This window comes from Pleurodeles waltl, chromosome 12, assembly GCF_031143425.1.
Source record: "Pleurodeles waltl isolate 20211129_DDA chromosome 12, aPleWal1.hap1.20221129, whole genome shotgun sequence".
Classification (NCBI taxonomy): Eukaryota; Metazoa; Chordata; class Amphibia; order Caudata; family Salamandridae; genus Pleurodeles; species Pleurodeles waltl.
Window position 1 is genome coordinate 203,629,678 of NC_090451.1, and position 20,889 is coordinate 203,650,566.

At 45.8% G+C, this 20,889-nt stretch overlaps 1 protein-coding gene across 4 annotated transcripts in view; it reads right to left on the reverse strand.

Moving 5' to 3' along the window:
* Nucleotides 1-20,889, reverse strand: part of PIEZO1 (piezo type mechanosensitive ion channel component 1 (Er blood group)) — a 742,509-nt gene that overhangs the window by 342,259 nt on the left and 379,361 nt on the right. For all 4 annotated transcript variants that reach the window (XM_069215849.1, XM_069215848.1, XM_069215845.1 and 1 more), the window contains one exon: nucleotides 15,159-15,240. In XM_069215849.1, the coding sequence (XP_069071950.1) occupies nucleotides 15,159-15,240 (82 nt within the window). The remainder of the gene's footprint in view (nucleotides 1-15,158; nucleotides 15,241-20,889) is intronic.

Below are 20,889 nucleotides of genomic sequence, written 5' to 3' on the forward strand. Positions count from 1 at the left end.
GAATGCATGCAGGGTGACGTGGTCAAATAGTCACAATGACCTTGTCATTCTCCCTCTCAGTCCTTGAAGATGTTGAGATTGTAAGCAAAACTGGCCCCGGGCAAGGCCAAGAACCCGTGGGTGCCATCGACAACCTTTGTTATATACACGGCCTGCCACCCCTGGGCTCTATGGGAATCTCCAGGCCTTTTGAAACACTCCCAGCTCTGGATACTTCCCACTGTGCTCAGAGTATAGTACTCTGTCAGAATGATGGAATTCAATGCCCCTCACCCTGTGGGAGAGTCTGGCAGGTCACAGCAATTCTGTGCTCAGGAGGACCCGCATCCCCTCAAGAGGAGTCCTCGTTCTTCTGAAGGTCATGTATGAGTTTGCTGTGGACTCCGCACCTCTCAGGGTGTATGGGGAGTGTCACTTTAATAAAAGGTTTTTGAAGTGTTCTTTGTTTTGCTCTACCACATGTAACTTTACAAGGAGGGACAGAAGACTTAGACCAGCAAAGGTGCTCCCAGAAAACTCCATGCCTTCCCTGTGTGGTTTGATGTAACCATCGCTTTCAGATACAGGATGTACACCAAGGAGAGCTGTGGCACCCCAAGAAATACCAGATCCAGCTGTAAGATCTCTGTGTACTGCTTAAACCATTGGACCGTGTATTGCCTGGCCCCAGGACCCATGCTGTTTTCACCCTTTTCCCATGGTCTGCTACTGCTCCCCAGAATGGATCATGCGTCTTCTGACCTTAGGCAGCCTTAGAGCAGTTGTACCCCTCAGAGCAAGAGGATCAGTGGGAGAGCTTGGCATCCCTGAAACCCCTGACTAAGCAATGGAAGGGGCAGTACAGCCTTGTTTACAACAACATGCCAAGGCCACAGCTTTCACAATCATAACATTGCATTATTAGTCAGTTATTCCACAGTGAAATCTACCTGCTCATTCTAAATCCATCTCCCAATTTCCACCTGGAAGACACCAACTCCACAGCCCTACTCGACAACTTCAGCAACCTCGGACTCGCCCAGCTCGTCCAAGGACCAACCCACTCAACAGGCCACACCCTTGATCATATTGTTTCCTCCAACAACAGGATCACCACCACCCACACTAACCCGCTCACATGGTCCGACCAACACATCATTCATTTCAAGATACACCCACGCCCCACTCCCCACCAAGCCACCTCAACAGAAAACCCCAAAACACCATCAAAATATCAGAAGAAAAATGGACAAAGACCCTGCAGGAATAGAATGCCCACCTATCCACATAAGGAATCCTCAATGTTGACACCAAACTCTTCAAAAAATGGCTCATCGACTGGCCAACCACACCATTCCCACCAGAAACAAGACCTCCAAAAACAACAAAATGACCCAGCTGGTACAAGAACAACCTCAGAGAGTCCAAGTGCCACTGCAAACAACTTGAGAGAAAACGGAGACACCACTGCAAGATCCACATACAAAGCTGCCCTCAACCCCTACCACCAACAACTATGAGATGCAAAGAAAAACACCCCAACTCTCGGACATTAAGCCAGCCCCAACAACTCCAAAGAACTCTTCACCATCATCAAGGAGTTCTCAAACCCTCAGCTGCCAACAGTGACATAACTGCATCCACAGTAGTCTGCTACAACCTCTCCAACGTCTTTGAATAGAAGATTGCCAAGATCTACAACACATTAGACCCACAGCATACCAATATGAATTCCCAGCAGGACACCTCTGTCATTCAACAGTAGTTAAGTAACTGGAAACCCCTCTTGAATGAAGACAACACTGCCCTGATGAATACCATCCACTCAGAAGCATGTCCCCACTTCAAATACAGCTTTGGAAGAACAACCATCAATCCGCGCTCACCGCTATCATCAACACTTCCATAACCACTGCCACCTTCCTGTTTTGCTGGAAAAATGCAGAAGTCAAGGTCATGTTGAAGAAACCAACAGCGGACCCCAACCCTCTCAGTAGCTACAGACCCATCTCGCTCCTGCCTTTTCCAACTAACGTGATGGAGAAAGCCATCAATACCTAACTCACAGACCACTTAGAACTCCATCAAATCCTAGACAGCTCTCAGTCTGGTTTTCGCACTAACTACAGCACAGAAACAGCCCTCATTGCGGCCATCGATGACATCAGAAGCAACCTCGACCGAGGAGAAACAGCTTCAGTTATCCTACTCGACCACTCTACAGCTTTCATTATGGTCTCCCACAACTCCCTCATCAGAAAGTTTCAGCACTTGCGTATCTGTGGATTGGTCCTCAAGTGAATATCCTACTTCCTCATGGACAGAATGAGTTAGACTTCCCCCCTACACATCAGAACCCAAGAAACTCATCTGCAGAGTCTCTCAAGGATCGTCGCTCAGCCCGATACTCTTCAACGTCTATATGACATCCCTCGCAGGTATCATTCAATTCCACGGCTGTAATGCTATTTGTATTTAAGCATCAGCTCCATCTTGACCACTGACTCCATTTTGTGCTTAGCTTAGCTTTACACACCGTTGCATTGGTGGTGCAGGTATTTTTCTGCGTACGGCTTGTGCAACATGTTTTCGCTTTTTCTCACTGAAGGATGGGCACATAACATGGGGGAGTAAGGATGATAAGATGTACCAGACTGAGAATGTTTATGGTAAAGCAGGGACCAGCTCAGTCTTGGAAAAACACCGTGAGAGTTGGCCATTCTCTAGCGTGTTCTTTTCAACACTGACCTGGTACAGCCAGCGCTTGAACAACTTACCCGATGGGAGGGGGTTTCTAGAATTCTCATCTCCAGGTTGTGTAAAGTATATAAGGGGAGGGAGCTTGTCAACCGGGACTAGAAGGAACTCTTTCTGAGGGGGGACACCTTGCTCAGAATCCCATGTGGTTGGTATATTCACTCTGTCTCAGTTGTGAGGGTTCCGCGACCTGAAGCTGGCAGATGAAGGGATGATGTCACTGTCGAGCCCCATGGTGATACATTTTTTACTTTGCGGTGTGCATGCATGAATATGCAGTCACAATATATATATATCAATTGTTGAAGTTTTGCATTCCCTTTGTTTCAGTAATCATTATCCTACTGCTGTGATTATTTTAAGAAGTATATGTGTTGCTGCATTTGAAATAAAAGCTCATTTTATTCTCTTTGTGCATGAAACTTGGGAAGTGATTTAATAAATTTATTACTCAGACTAAGAGTGCTGCATTCTTTGCATTCCTTTTATATGGTTTTCCTGTCAGTCTGAAGTAGAGCAGAACAACGGCATCAACAAAGTATCCTATACTGATGACACAGCTCATCCCCTCTCTTACGGAATCAACCAGCACCACTAAAGCAAACTTCACCAACTGCATGAGCAACGTCACTGCTTTGATGACTAACAACTGCCTACAGCTCAGCATATACAAAACCAAAGTCCTTATCTTTGGCAACAACCACTCCCCCTGAAACACCTCTTGGTGGCCCCCCCACTCACCTCTGCTGGACCATGCCAAGAAACTCAGGACCATTCTGGACACCAGCCTCTCCATGAGAGGACAGATCAATGCAGTAGCCTCATCATGCCTCCACATCCTATGAATGCTATACAAGATTTTCAAGTGGATTCCACTGAACACCAGACAGTCACCAAGGCTTATCACAAGTAGACTTGACTGTGGGAATGGCCTCTACTTTAGAATCCCAGCCAGGGTTGTACGCCAACTCCAAACCACCCAGAACGCCACCACCTGACTCATCCTGAACATCTGCAAAATAATCACATCTCTCCACACCTCAACAATCTCCACTGGCTCCCAGTCCAGGAAAGATTTAAGTTCAAGCTACTCACCCACGCCTACAAAGCTCTCCACAACACCGGTGCAGCGTACCTCAGCCACTGCCTCAACTTCTACCAACCCAGCAGACACCTTCAGTCTGCGTCCCAGGCAACAGCACACCTCCTTACCATCAAGAAGAACCAGAAGTAGAGAATTCTCCTTCTCATACCTCACAGCCTAGACCTGGAACAATCTCCCGCAGTACATCAGAACCTCCCCCTTCCTCATGGACTTTCAAAGGAACCTCGAGATATGGCTCTTTCAAACAAAACAGGCATGATCTCCTCCTTTCCTCCAAGGTTGCCCTACTCAGTGCCTGGATACCCTCATGAGTGATTAGTCATGCTCTACAAATCCATATAACATAAGACCAGCTGGAGCCCCAGCATGGCTACTCCCCAGCAGCCTCTCCTCCCATATCACACACCTCAAATATTCAACTAAGTAAATCTTAAAAGCCTTAGCCCAGTACACTCATGCTCAGGGCTAGACTGGGAACCCAAAGCAGCCCTGGCAATTTTGTTGTATCAATCCTGGGGGGAGAAGAGGGTGGTTGCAAGTGTGAAGCACTGCCTCTCTGTTGCTTTTGTGACTGGAGGCCAATATTGCAGCATTGCTGCAAAACCGGACCCCAGTAACAAAACCGACCGCCAAACTTCCAGCCTCCAGGGCAAACGCCCGATGTCCGCTATGGTCAGTCCAGCCCTGCCCATGCCTAACCCCAAGACAATGCCCCGGCTCACGTCAGACCCTCTCTGAATGTTTCACTGTCACCTCATGATCTCGTTGTATATTGGTCTATCTGGTCAGGGCTGGCTTTTGGGCGGTGCAGCAGCACTGGACGCTGACGTCGGGGGGGCGCTGTGTTTAGAAATAACTTCAGAAACTTGCGATTTAAAAGAACCTGCTGAAAAGTTCCTTGTGCCTCCAGCCTTCAGGAAACAATTAACATGTCAAGATACCTCTTGTGATTAATGTTCCAGCTAGAGAGAGATGGGAAATTTGCCTAGCGGCAGCTTTGACTCATCATAAAGTAGCATAGAGGGTTAATATGCCTGCTGCAAAAAACAGAACTATGGTGCATATTTAAGAAAAGTGGCACTGCACTAGCACACATAGTGCAGTGCCACTTTTCTAGCACCCCTTAGCGTCCCCCTAACGCCACCATGTGTGCGCCATATTTAAAATACGGCACACCATGGCGGCAGTTAGGGGACTAGCGTCAAAATATATATATTTTTTTGTTTACAGTACTCCAGCGCTTTGTGCAGGATTAGGCGCTAGTCCTGCAAAGCAACCTGAGGCCCACTGTGACCAATGGAAGCCTCATTTTAATGCCTGCTCAGAGCAGGCATTAAAAGTGCCGGAAAACAATGACAAAGAAATCTGACAGATTTCTTTGCAACATTTTTTTGGCCCCTCCTAAAGTGGGGGGTGCCCTCTTTGCATACATTATGCCTTGCGCAGGCATAATGTAGCGCAAAGGGTTACAAAGTGGCGCAATGCATGCACTGCATCACTTTGCAAATATGGGGCAGCGTTTTTGGCGTTCTAATGCCACATTAGCATAAAAAAATGATACTAATGTGGCGTTAGAATAGCATCAGGAGGTTCTTAAATGTGCCCCATGGGACATATTTGAAAAAAGTGGCTCTGCACACAGTGCCGCACCACTTTTCAAGTGTCCCTTAGCGCCCCTCTAGCACCACCATGTGCGCGCTGTATTTAAAATATGGCACACTATGGCGGTAGTTAGGGGACTAGCGTCAGAATTTTTTACGCTAGTCAGGTGCTTTGCAGGATTAGCGTAAAAAAATGTTGATGCTAATCCTGCAAAGCACCCAGAGGCTCATTGTAACCAACGGAAGCCTCCTTTTAACGCCTGCTCCGGGCAGGCATTAAAAGTGCAGAAAAAAATAATGCAAAGAAATCTGACAGATTATTTGGCCCTCCTAATGGGGGGAATGCCACCTTTTCATGCATTATGCCTGGTGCAGGCATAATGTAGCTCAAAGGGTTACAAAGTGGCGCAATGCATGGATTGAGCCACTTTGTTAATATGTCACGGCCTTTTTTGCCTTCTAACGCTACATTAGCTTAACAAAATGACGCTAATGTAGCGTTAGAATGGCGCTAGGGGCTTTTAAATATGCCCCTATATTTTATGTGGATAGCTGAGTGGATTAGTAAAGCCAGCGATACAAGTGCTTTAAAACACATGAATGTATGTGAAAGGGGAGCGATGGAGAGACGAGGGGCACATTTGCCAGGTGGTAGTGAGTGAAACCGAGGAAGAGGTCATAGGGTGGGGGGTGGCAAAAAAAACTGTCGCACAGGGCGCCACCAGTCCTAAAGCCGGCCCTATACCTGGTCTTTCAAAGCTTCAGTGCCACGTGCGGTTGACTGGACTACACATCTGTTTCCTCTTTCCTGACTTGCTGTAATATGTTCCCTACAGTGCTTGTTTAGCCTGCTGTATACTGGTGCCCCGATCAGCACTTTAGAAAACCATGCAAATAGAAACAAATAAATAATATCACTGCTAAGAAGGGCAATTGCTTCTCAGTAAGTGCTACCGCTAACCACTGGAGGGCAGTACATTCCCGGCAATAAGTGAACCACTGTTACAGCACTACCAAGCGCTGAAGAGGCGCGTGAACGGGAAAAGCATGAACACGGTCTCTCTAGCTGTGTTTTTTTGTTCTTACTTAACAGTGGTTGTCAGCTTTCTTCCAAGCCCTCTCTTGGTACAGAAGGAACTGAGGCACAGCGAACTAAAGTGATTTGCGTTTGATAAACTACTATATTATATATATATATATATATATATATATATATATATATATATATATATATATGTGAAGAGGCTGGATTTAGAACTCTAGTCCTACAGATTCTCACGCGAATAGTTAATCCTCAGGACTAGTAACTTCACAAGACAAGACGCAGTGAAAATTAGATTAAATGTGTTTTTTTTCCACCGATTAAATGAGTTTTTTTCCCACCAGGAGCAAGTAGAATCCTCAAGCACGCGTTAATAGGAAACCGAACCCCAAGAAATGAACAGGGAGCATCATTAACAACTACAAAATTGCAACTCAGGGAGTCTGTGGCCTTCTACTGCGCCTGTGATCGAGGCAGACCCGTGCAGAGCCACTAGGGGGCACACTACTATCATTACTGAGTTTGGGGAAAGGTTCTACGATTACAAATACATTTGTTCACTAACACTATCAACAACACAAATATGGACTATAACAAATCAAGCATTGGCAAACTCGATATCTATGGCCTTGGCAATGCAATGATATTTTGTCATTGTTATTGCAAGCATATGCATGCTATCAAAATATGCTCCCATCTAACGTGGCCGTTGTATGCCTGCACCAAAATCAAAATACATTTAAAACAATAAGCCTAGTGTCTGTTTTACTAGTTATGCCTCGTAATTTAAAAGGCTTTCAGTTGCTCTATGGATTTTACTATCATTAATGTTTGTGAATAAGAGAAGTCCAAAAATCCCGATTTTCCTAAGCACTCGTAGTGCATGCAGCTACAATGTTATAATGTCACTGAAACACTGACAGCAACTACGCGCTTTGCAACTACGCGCTTTGCAACTACGCGCTCGAAGTGCAGGTAAAATAACTAACCTCCATTAAACGTGAATATAAAATATCATATAAACAGTACACTTTGGATCAGCTTTGTCACTGAATAGAACATAACTAAGTTCAGCTGATGTGAGCAACGTCTTGGTGCCCTGTGGCGTACGCTATGGTGGGTGAACGCAAAATGCCAATGCAATTGACCAGACCAGTGGGTGACGCCCACAGACCAAAAACGCCTCTAGGTATATGCTATGTATGTGTTCAATTAACATTCACATTGTATTTCACATGCATGATCAATTAAAATCATTACAAACGAAAACAATTCATAGAAGTGTGATAAAACTCAATCAATCTGTATTCCGTTATAAAAATAAAATCCTAAAACTCAGTAATCATAATTATTATTATTATTTTCATCTGTTTGCAGATAAGGATCTTACTAACTTTCTAAAACATATATACAGGTACTTCCCATTCAAAAACCCAAAGACCATATCAATACGTGAATCAGGTCGGAGTGCACCTTATGTTTGTTTTTTTGTTTTTTGGGGAAAACAAAAGTCTACTGAAACAGCTAAGGCGGCGTCTAAGTACTGGGGAAGAATGGTTATTCAGCACAACATGATCACCCTGTATTAACCTGCCTGTAGCCAGACACTAGTTGGAGGACGAAGCTGACTGAATGTGTTTACTAGCTATGGGTGAAGAGTCAGCTGTCTACAAGGACCTATCTTTAGCAATTCTTAAAAATATACATACAGTAGGCTCTGGCTACACCAAGAGGAGTATTTCAATCCTATCAACTGGAATTGGCTGTTTAGTGTACAAATACCTCATATTACATGCCTGGATTGCAATGCATGAGGGACTATTTTACATCTCAAAAGCACACAGATCACACATACATTATGTACAGAAGCAATTCTTCTTTATTTATTTTTTCATGGAGCAGTTGTTTCTTTAGTGTTGTAGGGAAGGCTCAAAATGCATATGCTTGTTTCCGGTCCAGGAAGGACCTGGCCAGGCAGTTCGGGCTGGACTGTTCCCATCTGGAGCAGGGAAAGACTAATTTGCATATAGCTGAGTCCAAACTGGGGTGGCGTGGTAGACTAAAAAAGAGATGGATTAAACTCAGATCTTTGTGACAGGGGGTGACTGTTTGCATTGTTCAGCATTCCGTCCAACATCTGTGCTTTTTGCTTCTGATCACAGTGAGTCACATTTTATGCCCCAGCTAATTAATATTCCTGAGGTAGCTTTGTTTGTGACCCCCCTATGATTTGTAGTCTTATGAACCAACCTCGTGGTACTTGGGCAGTATTTTGTGCCCAGTAAATGCTACAATTGGTCTTAATTTGCTGCTCTTGCAAACCTTGTTATGTGTATTTGAAAGTGCATTATCACCTGCAAGAGTGTCCTGGTGAAGAGCAGGTGTACCTAGCCCTGTCTATGGTAGGTTGGTCAATGGAAAAGTCATGTCTTCAGCTTCTTCCATAATTCAAGAGAGGAGGATGCTCGGATGTGGAATGGGAGACTCTTCCACAATTTAGGAGCGTTGTAAGAAAGCACCCATCTCCCAGTCTAGCTCTGTGTATGCGTAGGATGTGTGTGAGCAGGAGCCTGCGGAGCGCAGGTGTCTAGGTGGAAGAAGATGCAACTGTTCAGATAAGTGAGACCTGAGTTGTGTAGTGTCTTGAATGTGTGCATGAGGAGTTTGAATTGAGCACATTTGCGTATCAGGAGCCAGTGGAGCTTGGTGTGGTGTGATTTGAGTTCTGTGTGGGAGGTTAAGAATGAGTCTGGCTGCTAAGTTCTGGACGGTTTGTAATCTTCTAGTGTGTTGCTTTGTGATCCCGGAGTATGTTCCCTAAGTCCAACTTTCTGGTAACCAGGGTGTGGGTGACAGTCATTCCAGTGTTTCTTGGGAGCAATTGAAGATCTTCCTCAGCATCTTCAGGGTGTAGAACAAGGGTGCAGCAATGGCGTTGATTTGTGCAGTCATGTCTAATTTGCTGTTGAGGATTATTCTGAGGTTGCTGGCTTGGGCTCTTGGTGTGCGTCTGAGGTCACCTGGCCACCAGTTGGAATCCCATGATGAAGTGTTCTTGCTGAATATCATTACTTTTATCTTGTCACTGTAGAGTTTCAGACAGTTGTCAGTTATCCAGGTAGCAACTTCGGTCCTGCAGGCGGTGAACTTGTTTCTTGTGTTGGGGGTCTTGCCCAAGAGGGAGAGTATGAGTTGTATTATCTCGGTGTAAGAGAGGATGTTGAGGACATGGATGACGTTGCCTAGAAAGATTATGTATGCTTGAAGAGGGTGGGGCTAAGCGAAGAACCTTGAGGCACTCTACAGATGAGTATGCTGGCTTCCAAAGAGTAAGGTGTCAGGCTGACAGCTTGAGTTCTATCCGTTAAGGAGCAGCAAATTCAGTGGACAGAGTTCTTGAATACCAATCTCATGGAAGCACCTGATCAGAATTGGTCAGGAGACCATGTCAAATGCAGCCGAGAGGTCCAGAAGAATGAGGGCAGCCATGTCTCCTTTGTCAAGAATCATCCAGATGTTTGTGGCGAGGATGAGTGCTGTTTCTGTACTGTGATTGTTGCCACAATCCAGACTGCACGATGTTGATGAGCAGGTGTCAGTTAATTAGTTTCTCTGAAGAACTTTGCCAAGTATGAAAGGAGGAAGATGGGTATGTATTTGGAAAGCACTGCTGGGTCAGCGGATGGGTTCTTGAGCAGGGGCACGACTTTGGGATGTTTCCACGAATGTGGCTGAGTAGATGAAGGAGTTAAGGATGGGAGTTAGTGTTTCCTGGATGAGTAGGAATCCTTTGGTGAAGGCGTTGTGGGGTCAGAAGGAGTCATCAAGTGGATGTTCTTCTTGGCAGCAGTGATTTCAATGTTGTTCAGGGCAGCAGTGATTTCAATGTTGTTCAGGGCAGCAGTGATTTCAATGTTGTTCAGGGCAGCAGTGATTTCAATGTTGTTCAGGGCAGCAGTGATTTCAATGTTGTTCAGGGCAGCAGTGATTTCAATGGTGGTGACAACAAACCACAAGCTCAGGGTTTATTCATCTGCCATGATGGGAAATTAAGCTGCAATGGTCAGTGGGTTCAGTTGTGAGCTGAAGTTGCTGTATATGGAGGTGAGTTTGTTACAGAAGAACATAACAAAAGAGCTTGTTGCAAAGATCTTGTGAGGGGCTGATGCTGCCTTGAAGTTGAAGGAGGCGTTGTGAAATCTCTGACAACGAAGATTTCATTACTGCTGTTAGTGCTGTCCTTGACGCAATCTGCATGAGCTGTGCTCTTCGTGTTCTGTTGGTAGTAGCTTCTTAGAGCTGATTTGACAATATCTTTATCTGCGAAGTCTTGACTTGCTTTCTGCTTGCAACTGCATTTTATCAGCCCGCGGTCCTCTGTGTACCAGTTGGACTATGGTTGGGCTCTTGCGATTGGTCCCACTTGAGAGCAGTCAGATGCCACATGTGGTGATCCAACTATTGAGAATATTGATGCTTTCAGAAAGAAGCTGGTGAGCTCACAAGGCCAGAGTCCGCGCTAGTGGTGCCCAGCGCAACAATCTTCTTTGGTGCCCCCCTCATCTTTCTTCTTCATGACATACCACTCTGATGACAGTTCATAGGTTTAAGAAGCTGGCTCTCTATATAGTGTACTAAAAAGAAGTACTCTGTGCAGAGCGTCCAGTGCATCCCCAGTTGGTTTGCTGAGGCAACAGTAGATAGGTCTAATGCTCTATCTGTGGTAGTGTGGGTGAGCAGTTAGGCTTATCAGGGATTTGTGTCAAACATTTGTTGTACTCACAGAGGCAATACATGAGACACACTCAATGACTAAATCCAACAGTAACTTAGAAAAATAACATTTGCTTTTATATATACTTTGATCCAAAGAACTTCATTATAATATGAGCAGGTTTATAAAAATAAAAAAATACTGTTGAGTTTCAAAAATCGACAGTGCAATTTTCAGTCTTCAATGTTAACCTGTGGGAGGAAATAGGAATGCAGTTTTTGTAAGTACTCGACTTACAAATCCAGAATTCGGGATTTCAGATCAACACCAGGCAAGGTACAAATCAGTACCAAGAGTGCACCCACAGGGGCTGTCAGATGCAGAGGTCAAATTCAGGATCGGATGCTCAGTGTTAACCAATGGAGACTGGGGGTGAATGAAGACGCACTGCTCACAGGTGAGTAAAGAGGTGCCAGCGGTTGATCTCCTGGGGTTGAGCTAAGCACAAGGGGCCACAAGGCAGCATCAAACTTACAACCTCAGCGGCAAGGAGGTGGTTGGGTGAAGAGTGCCAACACAGCATTGGGTGCCCAATCTTAATGGGGCGAACGAAGATGTGCTGCTCATAGGTGAGCAAAGCAGTGTCCGGGATTGATCTCCTGGAGTTAAGGTAAGCACAAGGGGGGCCACAAGGCAGCACCAAACATACACCCTCAGCTGCATGGGGATGGCCAAAACGACACCTAGCACCCAATTCTAACCAGTAGGGGAGACTGGTTTGCCAAATAGGCTGAAGGCTCAGGTCAGGGGGCTGGACGAAGTAAATCCACACCTGTCCAGGCGAGTTCTGATGTTAAAGGACTCAAAGACACCAACGTTCCAGCTCCTCAAGGTCCAAGGGCTCTGGATGTAGGGGTGTCCTTTGACGTCAGAAAACAGCTTGCCAGGTGGTTGCTGTCAGGGAGAGTCTTTGAACTGAGGCTGCAGGCTTCAAGGCAGAGTCCGGTAGGGGTCAACCCACAGTGGTCTCGGGCTCAGAATCACTCAGGAACCTTCACAGGACCAGTGGGCCACTCCCACTCAAGCCATTTGGTGTCAGGTACAGAGGAGGGTCCGGATGTGGTTTTGCTGTTCTTCAGGGCAGAGTTATTTTTCTTTAAAGTTGGTTTCTTCTTAAATAGCTCCGCTGTTCTCTGGAAATCTTGACCTTTATTGAATACAGACAGTCCTCCTAAGGCTTTGGTGGTCGCTGGGCTGCAGGACAGGTCATCTTTCGGCTAGGGCTGCAGACAGGCCGGTGAGGTTGGGGCCAAGTCAGTGGGGGTTTGCAGTCTTCTCTGCTGGTGTGATGCTGTAGTGTCCAGCTTTTCTTAGGTGGTCAGGAATCTGAGTTTTAGGGTTCAGGGGTGCCACCTAAATACTGCACTTAGGGGCGCTGCAGGGGTGCCTGGTGGTAGCAAATGGGCTACTCACCTTTAGAGGGACTAGACCCTTCTTATGAGCTCTTCCCCTTCCATAACCCTATTGGCTTAATTCCTTCCACAAAAGATGGAGGAATTTGAAAGATAGGGTCCACTTCAGCTCATCCACCTTAGGGGTGGGACTGGTATTAAGTGGGCACTACTCCTAATCTGCCTACTTTTCCTGCCAGTCCTGCTAGCAAAAGTGAGGTCAGGAACTGGGGGTTGGCCTTCTCTACCATTTGGAGAGGTCTGGGTCGCATTTCAAAGGTGGCAAGGCCTTTGTAGCTCCTCGCTCTGGAATGTCCATCCTTCCTGGACGAGGTGGTGTTATCACCTCCACCCAGAGCAAGCCTTTGTTCTGAGCCCTCAAGAGTGTTGGCTTTCACCTCAGGGGACCAGAACACTGTCTAAGGTGGCTGCACTGGTTTGTACCAGTCGGTGAAAATGCTAGGAGTTGGTGTTTTTTTTGGGGGTGGCACTTCTAAGTTGCACTCTCAGTGCATGTATTAATAAATTCATCACTGGATTCATGGAGGATTTATTAATACGAGATGGTTGATACCCAACATCTCTATCTTCAGTAAAGCTGTCATGTAGCTGGAGAACTCGTAATAACCAGTGTCCAGCACATGTGCTTAAAATGGCTTCTCTGGTCACTTGCTATGTCTGAGAATTAACAAAGACATAACAGGGGCATAGCTGCTCATGGAGCTGTGACCACACATGTAATATACTGCACTCTGCCTTAGGGTAGTAAGGTCTGCCAGAGGGGTGACATACATATATTGCATGCAGTGTTAGGGGACATAGCATACAGGGTGTGTGCTATGTCATGTTATCTATTTTATCTCTGCACCAAGACATGCAGTCTATAATGTCGGCTCTGTGTGCACTTGGTGAAAGGGTCTCTGAGGGTAGCACAATCTTTAGTGCCCCATGCCCTAGGTACCAAGGGTACCATTTACTAGGGACTTACAGTGACAACTAAAGGGTTTGCCAATTGGAAAAATGACTGCAGTTTTGGGAGAAAGAGACCTGGCACTGTGGACCTGTTTAGCAGGGATCCATTGCACTTTCAGTCTAAGTTGTACCAGAAACCAGGCAACAAGTGGGGTGTAACCATGTCAGAAGAGGCACTTTCCTACAATAGGTCACTGTTATATAATATAAATAACTTATGAACTGCAAGTAACAAAAAATCTCTGTGGCAAAAGCAGTAACCTACTGAGATACCCAGAAAAAATACAGATCTGTGTACAGCCTTGTGGACGTTCTTTGCAGCAGGCATATCAACCCTCTGCGCTAATTGAGCAGTCAAAACTGCCACTTGACAAAACTATGATCTTTCTCCAGCAGGAACATTAATCACCAATTATCTTGACATCTTTGTGGCTGCCTGAAAACTATGGGGGGGGGGGGGTGACAAGGAACTCTGCAACAGGTACTTTCAAATCTGTAAGTTATTTGTAAACAGAGTGCCCCCACCGCCCCAGCTCAGCGCCAGGTGCAGTTGCACAAGTCACAGCACCTTATATCAGTCCTGTGTGCTCACGCCGGGCCTCTGGGAGGATGGAACACAACTCCTCTTCTGTGATACTTTTGCAGCTGTGGTGGGTGGTTTCGGCGGTAACAAGCCTGAGGTGGAGCAAGATGGATATGCTGAAACTGATTAAGGTGTGGTCTGTCCGGGTCATAGTTGCTGCGTTATTGACTGTGGTGCTGCTGACTGATTGCAGGTGCTGGGTCGATGCACTCATTTATTGGGGACCAGGACCTATTTATCAACCTCAGACTTTGCCCCAGAGCCCGAGAAAAAAACAGAAATTGGTGAAAGAACGAGGTTTCAGAGGTGGAGGTTTGTCCACAGTGCTTTAAATGGGCCGGTACTGTCCGGTACTGAGTACCGGCACTTTTTTATTTTGAGAGGGTGAGTACCGGCACATCTCAGGAAAAACGTAATACTTTTAATTGGAGAGTACCGGCACTTCTCAGAAACAAGCAGGTACTCTGGCACAGAGTACCAGCACTTTTTTTTTTCCATTTCAAGCACTGTTTGTCCAGTACACTGTTCCAGAGGTTGGGGAAACTGCAATGGTGGGATTCTCCTTCAGAATAGCATTTTGTTCCAAAAATATGAGGATTTCTTAATACCACCCTATTCGAAGTCAGTCCTGTAGTCTCTGATATACGTTTGTCTTGTACTTCCAATCTAGTGAAGAAGTGCCTTTGAATGTATTTCTATTTATTTATAAATCTATTTACGTTTATCAAGCTATTTTATCTCTATAAACATTTGTATAAGGACAAATTAAAATCATTACAGTCTTTGAAAGAGGCCCATCAAATGGAAACAAATTGCTTTAAAAATCTGCCCTCCAAGTCCACCAAAGCTTACTTTTTCCAATCCATAGGAAATATGTTGTTTAAAACACCCACCTTTATAACCTCTCCACCTCATCTGCTAACCTCTCCCTCACACCCCACTAACTGCACTTACCCTCATCTTGCTGGTGAGAGAATTTTGTCACTGGAACGGAACTAGTTTCTGTGTCTGATCCTCCAGCAGTTGGCAGCATTGGCTGCAGAAACACAAGGAAATTGGGATATAGAACAATGAATGTTAGAGAGAGGAAGGCATTATTTCTGAGGCAATAAAATGTCCTAAAAAACCTAAACAATTCATGCAAATAAGGTACCATCACACAGAAATTGAACTTTTACTCTAAAAAAACAAACTATCATCAAACTGCTTAACAAGGAAAACAAGAAGTCATCATAAAAAAAACTAGGAAACAGGGGCGATTTGAAAATATGGAAACAAGTGGATGTAAAAACTAAAAGAAACACATACCGGTAAAAATACTAGCTTGAGAAGGAATAGTCGCTAGACCAAAAGCCAATCAACCAAAGGCAATCACAGTAACCAAGAGGTTCGAGGAAAGAGGTAACAAAATGAGATAGAGGCAAAAGGAAAAAAAAATGGCAAAGCAGGGATAGGGACATAGATCAAAAAGACACAGAATAGACAGAGACAAAGACAAACGACAACAAGTAAGAGGCAAAAGAAAAAACAATTTCAGTATAAGGATGAACAAAAAAACTTAGTCAATATTAAAAGTTTGAAGAAAGCCATCCAAGAGGAAAAAAACAAGAAATCTTAGGCAAGAACACAAAATGCAACACAAAGACCCACAAACAAGCCAGCAGAGGCAGGAGTAAATACCAAGAGCAAAATCGAAAAGGTACGTGCAAAAGGACAAACCAGAAAAGTAAGAAATACAAACAAACAAACATTGGCAAAGCCAGTAGGTCTCGCCTATACAAGAGCTTTTGGCTTTTGAAATATGTTTTGGCATGTTGTACACCAGTGTGGTCCCTGTTCAGCATAGCTAAAAGTTAGTGGTGTGGAATGTCAGAATGGAGTGAGCGAGTAGAGTGGATTTGTTTGAATGTTGTAGAGTGGAGTAGGAGGATTAGATTGTCATACAGTTGAGGGGAGTAGGGTTCAGTGGCAGTGTGTGGGGTGGAATAGGGATGAGTGGGTTGGAGTGGACTGAAGTAGAGGGGTTGATTGGTGTGGGGTGGATTTGACTAGTGGGTGGACTGTAATGGGAAGAGGTGGATGGGATTGTGGTGGATTTGAGTAGAGAGGATTGGGTGGGTGGTTTGGAGTTATAGCGTTGGATTGGATTGGGGTGGGGTGGAATGGAGTGGAGTGGGCTACGGTGGATTAGACTGGACTTGGGTGAATTAGATTGGACTGGAGTGGGGTGGACTGGAGTGGAGTGAGGTGGAATGGAATGGGGTGGGCTGGATTGGACTGGGGTGGGCTGGATTGGGATAGAGTGGGTGGACTGGAGTTGAGTGTGGTGGATTGGAGTGAGTGGGTGGATTGGACTGAAGTGGCGGACTGAACTGAGGTGGGGTGGATTGGGCTGGATTGTAGTGGGGTGGCTATATTGGAGTGGGGTAGGCTGGATGGATTGAAGGTTGGTGGGTTGAACTGGGATGGGGTGTGGTGGATTGGATTGGGTAGTGTGGGGTGGACTGGGGTAGAGTGGGGTGGAGTGGATTGAAATGGGGTAGGGTGGGGTGGACGGGATTGGACTGGGATGGATTGCATTGAGGTGAGGTGAATTTGATTAGCGTGTGGTGAATTGGACTGCAGTGGCATAGACTAGAGTGGGATGGACTGGAGTGGGGTGTATCGGATTGGAGTGGAGTGTGGTGGATTAGGATAGAGTAGGTAGACTGGAATAGAGTGTGATGGATTGGAGTGAGTGGGTGAATTGGACTGGTGTAGGGTTGGGTGAATTGGATTGGGGTGGGGTGGAGTGCATGGAGGTGGGGTCGGTTGCAGTGTGGTGGGGTAGATGGACTGGAGTGGGTGGACTAAAATGGGGAGAGGTGGATGGGATTGTGGTGGATTCGAGTAGAGAGGATTGGATTGGGTGGGTGGGTGGTTTGGATTGGAGTGATAGCGTTGGTATGGATTGGATTGGGGTGAGGTGGAATGGAGTGGAGTGGGCTACAGTGGGTTAGACTGGACTGGGGTGAATTAGATTGGACTGGAGTGGGGTGGATAAGATTGGAGTGGGGTAGATTTGAGTGGAGTAATTTGGAGTGGAGTGAGGTGGAATGGTCTGGGGTGGGCTGGATTGAATTGGGGTGGGTTGGGATAGAGTGGGTGGACTGGAGTAGAGTGTGGTGGATTGGAGTGAGGGGGTGGATTGCGGAGGGGGATGGACTGGACTGTAGTGGCGGACTGAACTGAGGTGGAGTGGGGTGGATTGGGTTGGATTGTAGTGGGGTGGATATACTGGAGTGGAGTAGGCTGGATGGATTGAAGTGTGGTGGGTCGAACTGGGATAGGGTGTGGCAGATTGGGGTAGTGTGGGGTGGAGTGGATTGAAATGGGGTAGGGTGGGGTGGACGGGACTGGACTGGGATGGATTGGACAGGGGTGGATTGCATTGAGGTGAGGTGGATTGGATTGGCGTGTGGTGAAGTGGATTGCAGTGGCATGGATTAGAGTGGGATGGACTGGAGTGGGGTGTATCGGAGTGGAGTGAGGTAGATTAGGATAGAGTGGGTGGGCTGGAGTAGAGTGTGGTGGATTGGAGTGAGTGGGTGGTCTGGACTGGTGTGTGGTTGGGTGAATTTAATTGGATTGAGGTGGGGTGGAATGGATTGGGGTAGAGTGGAGTGGGGGAGTGCATTGAGGTGGGTTGGTTGCAGTGTGGTGGGGTGGATTGACTAGAGTGGAGTTGGTGGACTGAACCTGGGTGGGGTGCATTGGGCTGGATTGTAGAGGGGTGGATTGGAGTGGATTGTATTGGAGGGGGTGAATTGGAGTGGATTGTATTGGAGTGGGGTGAATTGGAGTGGGGTAGGCTGGATGGAGTGGAGTGTGGTGGACTAAACTGTGATGAAGTGTGGTGGATTGGGGTAGTGTGGGGTGGAGTGGATTGGGGAGGGGTGGATTGGACTGGGGTAGATTGCATAGAGGTGGGGTGGACTGGAGTATGATGGACTGGAGTGGGGTGTTTTGGATTGGAGTTGAGTGAGGTGTACCTGATTGAGGGCTGTGGATGGGATATGGTGGGGTGGATTGAACTGGAGTGGGTGGATAGATTGGAGATGGGTGTACTGGATTGAAGTGGGGTAGATTAAGGTGGTTTGGAGTGGGGTGGATTCAACTGGAATAGAGTGGATTAATGTGGACTGAGTGGGGTTGATTAAAGTGTACTGGAGTGAGGTGGATTGGAGGGGGTGGATTGGGTAGTGGTGAATTTGATTGGAGTGGGGTGGATTGGATTATAGTGGGTGGGTTGGGTTGGATTGGGGTGGGATGACGAGTGGGTGGGATGATTCGGGTGGGGTGGGTTGGATTAGAGTATGGTGGGCTTAAGTGGATTGGGGTGTTGTAGATTGGAGTGGGGTGGATTGGATTTGTGTGGGGTTGACTGGGTTGTGTTCGGCTGGATTGTGGTGAATTGGAGTTGGGTGAATTGGGATGGAGTGGGTTTGATTGGACTGGAGTGGGGTAGGTTGTTCTGCATTGAAGTGGGTTGTTTGGGATTGTAGTGGGGCAGGTTGGAGTACAACAGGTTGTTCTGGAATAAAGTGGGGCAGATTGAAATGGATTGGAGTAGGGCAGGTTGTTTTGGACTGAAGTAGGGTGGAACAGACTGGAGTGGGGTGAATTGGACTGGAGTGGATTGGGGTGTGGTGGATTGGGATGAGGTGTACTGGATTGCAGTGGGATAGATTGGACGGGACTGGGATGGGGTGGATTGGATTTGTGTGGGGTTGACTGGATTGTAATGGGGTGAATTGGAGTGTGGTGAATTGGGATGGAGTGGGTTTGATTGGGGTGTGGTGAGGCGGATTGTAGTGGGGCAGATTGTTTTCTACTGGAGTGGGTTGTTTGGGATTGTAGTGCAGCATGGTGTAGTGCAGCGGGTTGTTTTGGAATAAAATGGGTTGGAGTGGGGCAGGTTTTTTTGGATTGAAGTGGGGTAGATTGTCTTGGATTGGGGCTAAGTGGAGTAGGGCAGATTGTTTTGGATTGGAGTGGGTAGATTGTTTTGGATTGCAGTGCAGCAGATTTCAGTGGGGCAGATTGTTTAGGATTGGGGCAGATTGTTTTGGATTGGAGTGGGGCAGATTAGATTGAGGTGGGTTGGGAGGATTGAAGTGGGCTGGTTTAGAGTGGATTGGATTGGGGGTGGATTGTTCCAGGATAAAGTGAGTTGGATTGGGGTGTATTGCACAATTATTGGTTAAAGCATCATATCAGAGATTACACATAATAAAGAAACACTGTTCCTTTCAATATTTCAAACAAGTTAATTGTCATCTTCTGAAGAGAGCACCCACGACGAGCAAAAACAAAAGAAAACATGAGTGGAAAGTGAGAAAAGATGACTTGGCAAAATAAAAGAAAGTTAGCTTTAAAAAACAAAACGCTGCAATTTTGTTTGTCCTGCTGGGCACATTTTTGCCAGTCACAAGCCTTGTGTTTCCAGGACACTAGAAGTTAAAAAGAACAAAATAGTACCTTGATCCTATCGGGAACAATGGACTGGCACTAATTAAGTTGACTCAATTAGTGCTTCGTCCCTGCTCCACACAGAGGAACAGAAATGATGCCAGGCATGCCTTGACAAATTACAAGGCTGTAAAGAAGAGTGCCACGCAAACCAACAAATGGTGAGTGACAGGTGGGCTACAGGCCCTTTACTGTACACAAGAGTCTCACAAGCGAGACGCTAGCGCATGCACTTGCAGGATGGACCCTAAAAAGAACATTATTGGGCAACAGCAAAACAAGACCAGAAAAAGATAAACAAGTTAACAGTGGCAAAAACATGGGGTAAATGGAAGTATACAAACCAGGGGTCTTTAACCTAGTTTCACAAGGACAGAAATCATGCCAAATGTGGCGCACATATGGCATAAATCAATAAGAAGGAGACAAGAGCAACGGCCAAGACACCAAACAGTAAAACATATGCAAGAACAAAAAAATATCACGTCAGAGGCAGGCGCATAAACCAATAAGCCAGAAGCAACAGCAAAAACAAAATCACTGAGGAAGAGGAAACAACATTAAAAGGAGGCCAGCGAAAAAAAGGCGAGGTGACAGATGCAACACCATAGACTAACACAATGAAGACATAAGCAATACCAATGCGAAAGAGGCAAGATACAAGAAAAAATCAATATGGTACAGGCAAGAGTATGAGTCAAATGAATAACTATGATGGAAACAGATGAGAACAAAGAAAGAACAAAAAAAAAAAAAAAACTTGATTGAGACAAGAGCTGTAATCTTAGAAAGGAAAGACAAAAAAAGACAGAAAAAAGCAGCCACCTATGAGATGGAGAAAAGTAAATTAAGCAGAGGCAAAAAACAAAAGCTGAACATAAAATTGTCAAGAAAAAAAGCACAAGGAAACAGAAACAAGAACAAAACAGAATGCAAGCGATAAGGGTAAAAAACTATGAAAAGCAAAGGTGACAAACCAAAGACAGGGAGGAAGAAACTTAGTAGGATGAATAAACCAACGAACTCACAAACAAGCAAATAAAAGCAATTAATAAAACAAATGGATAATATATAATGAACAATGAGTTTGAAGCAAGAATAATAGCCCCGTAGCAATGGAGGCAACAGCAAGGCCAAAAGAGGCAATGGCTATAACAATGAGAACGAAGAAAGA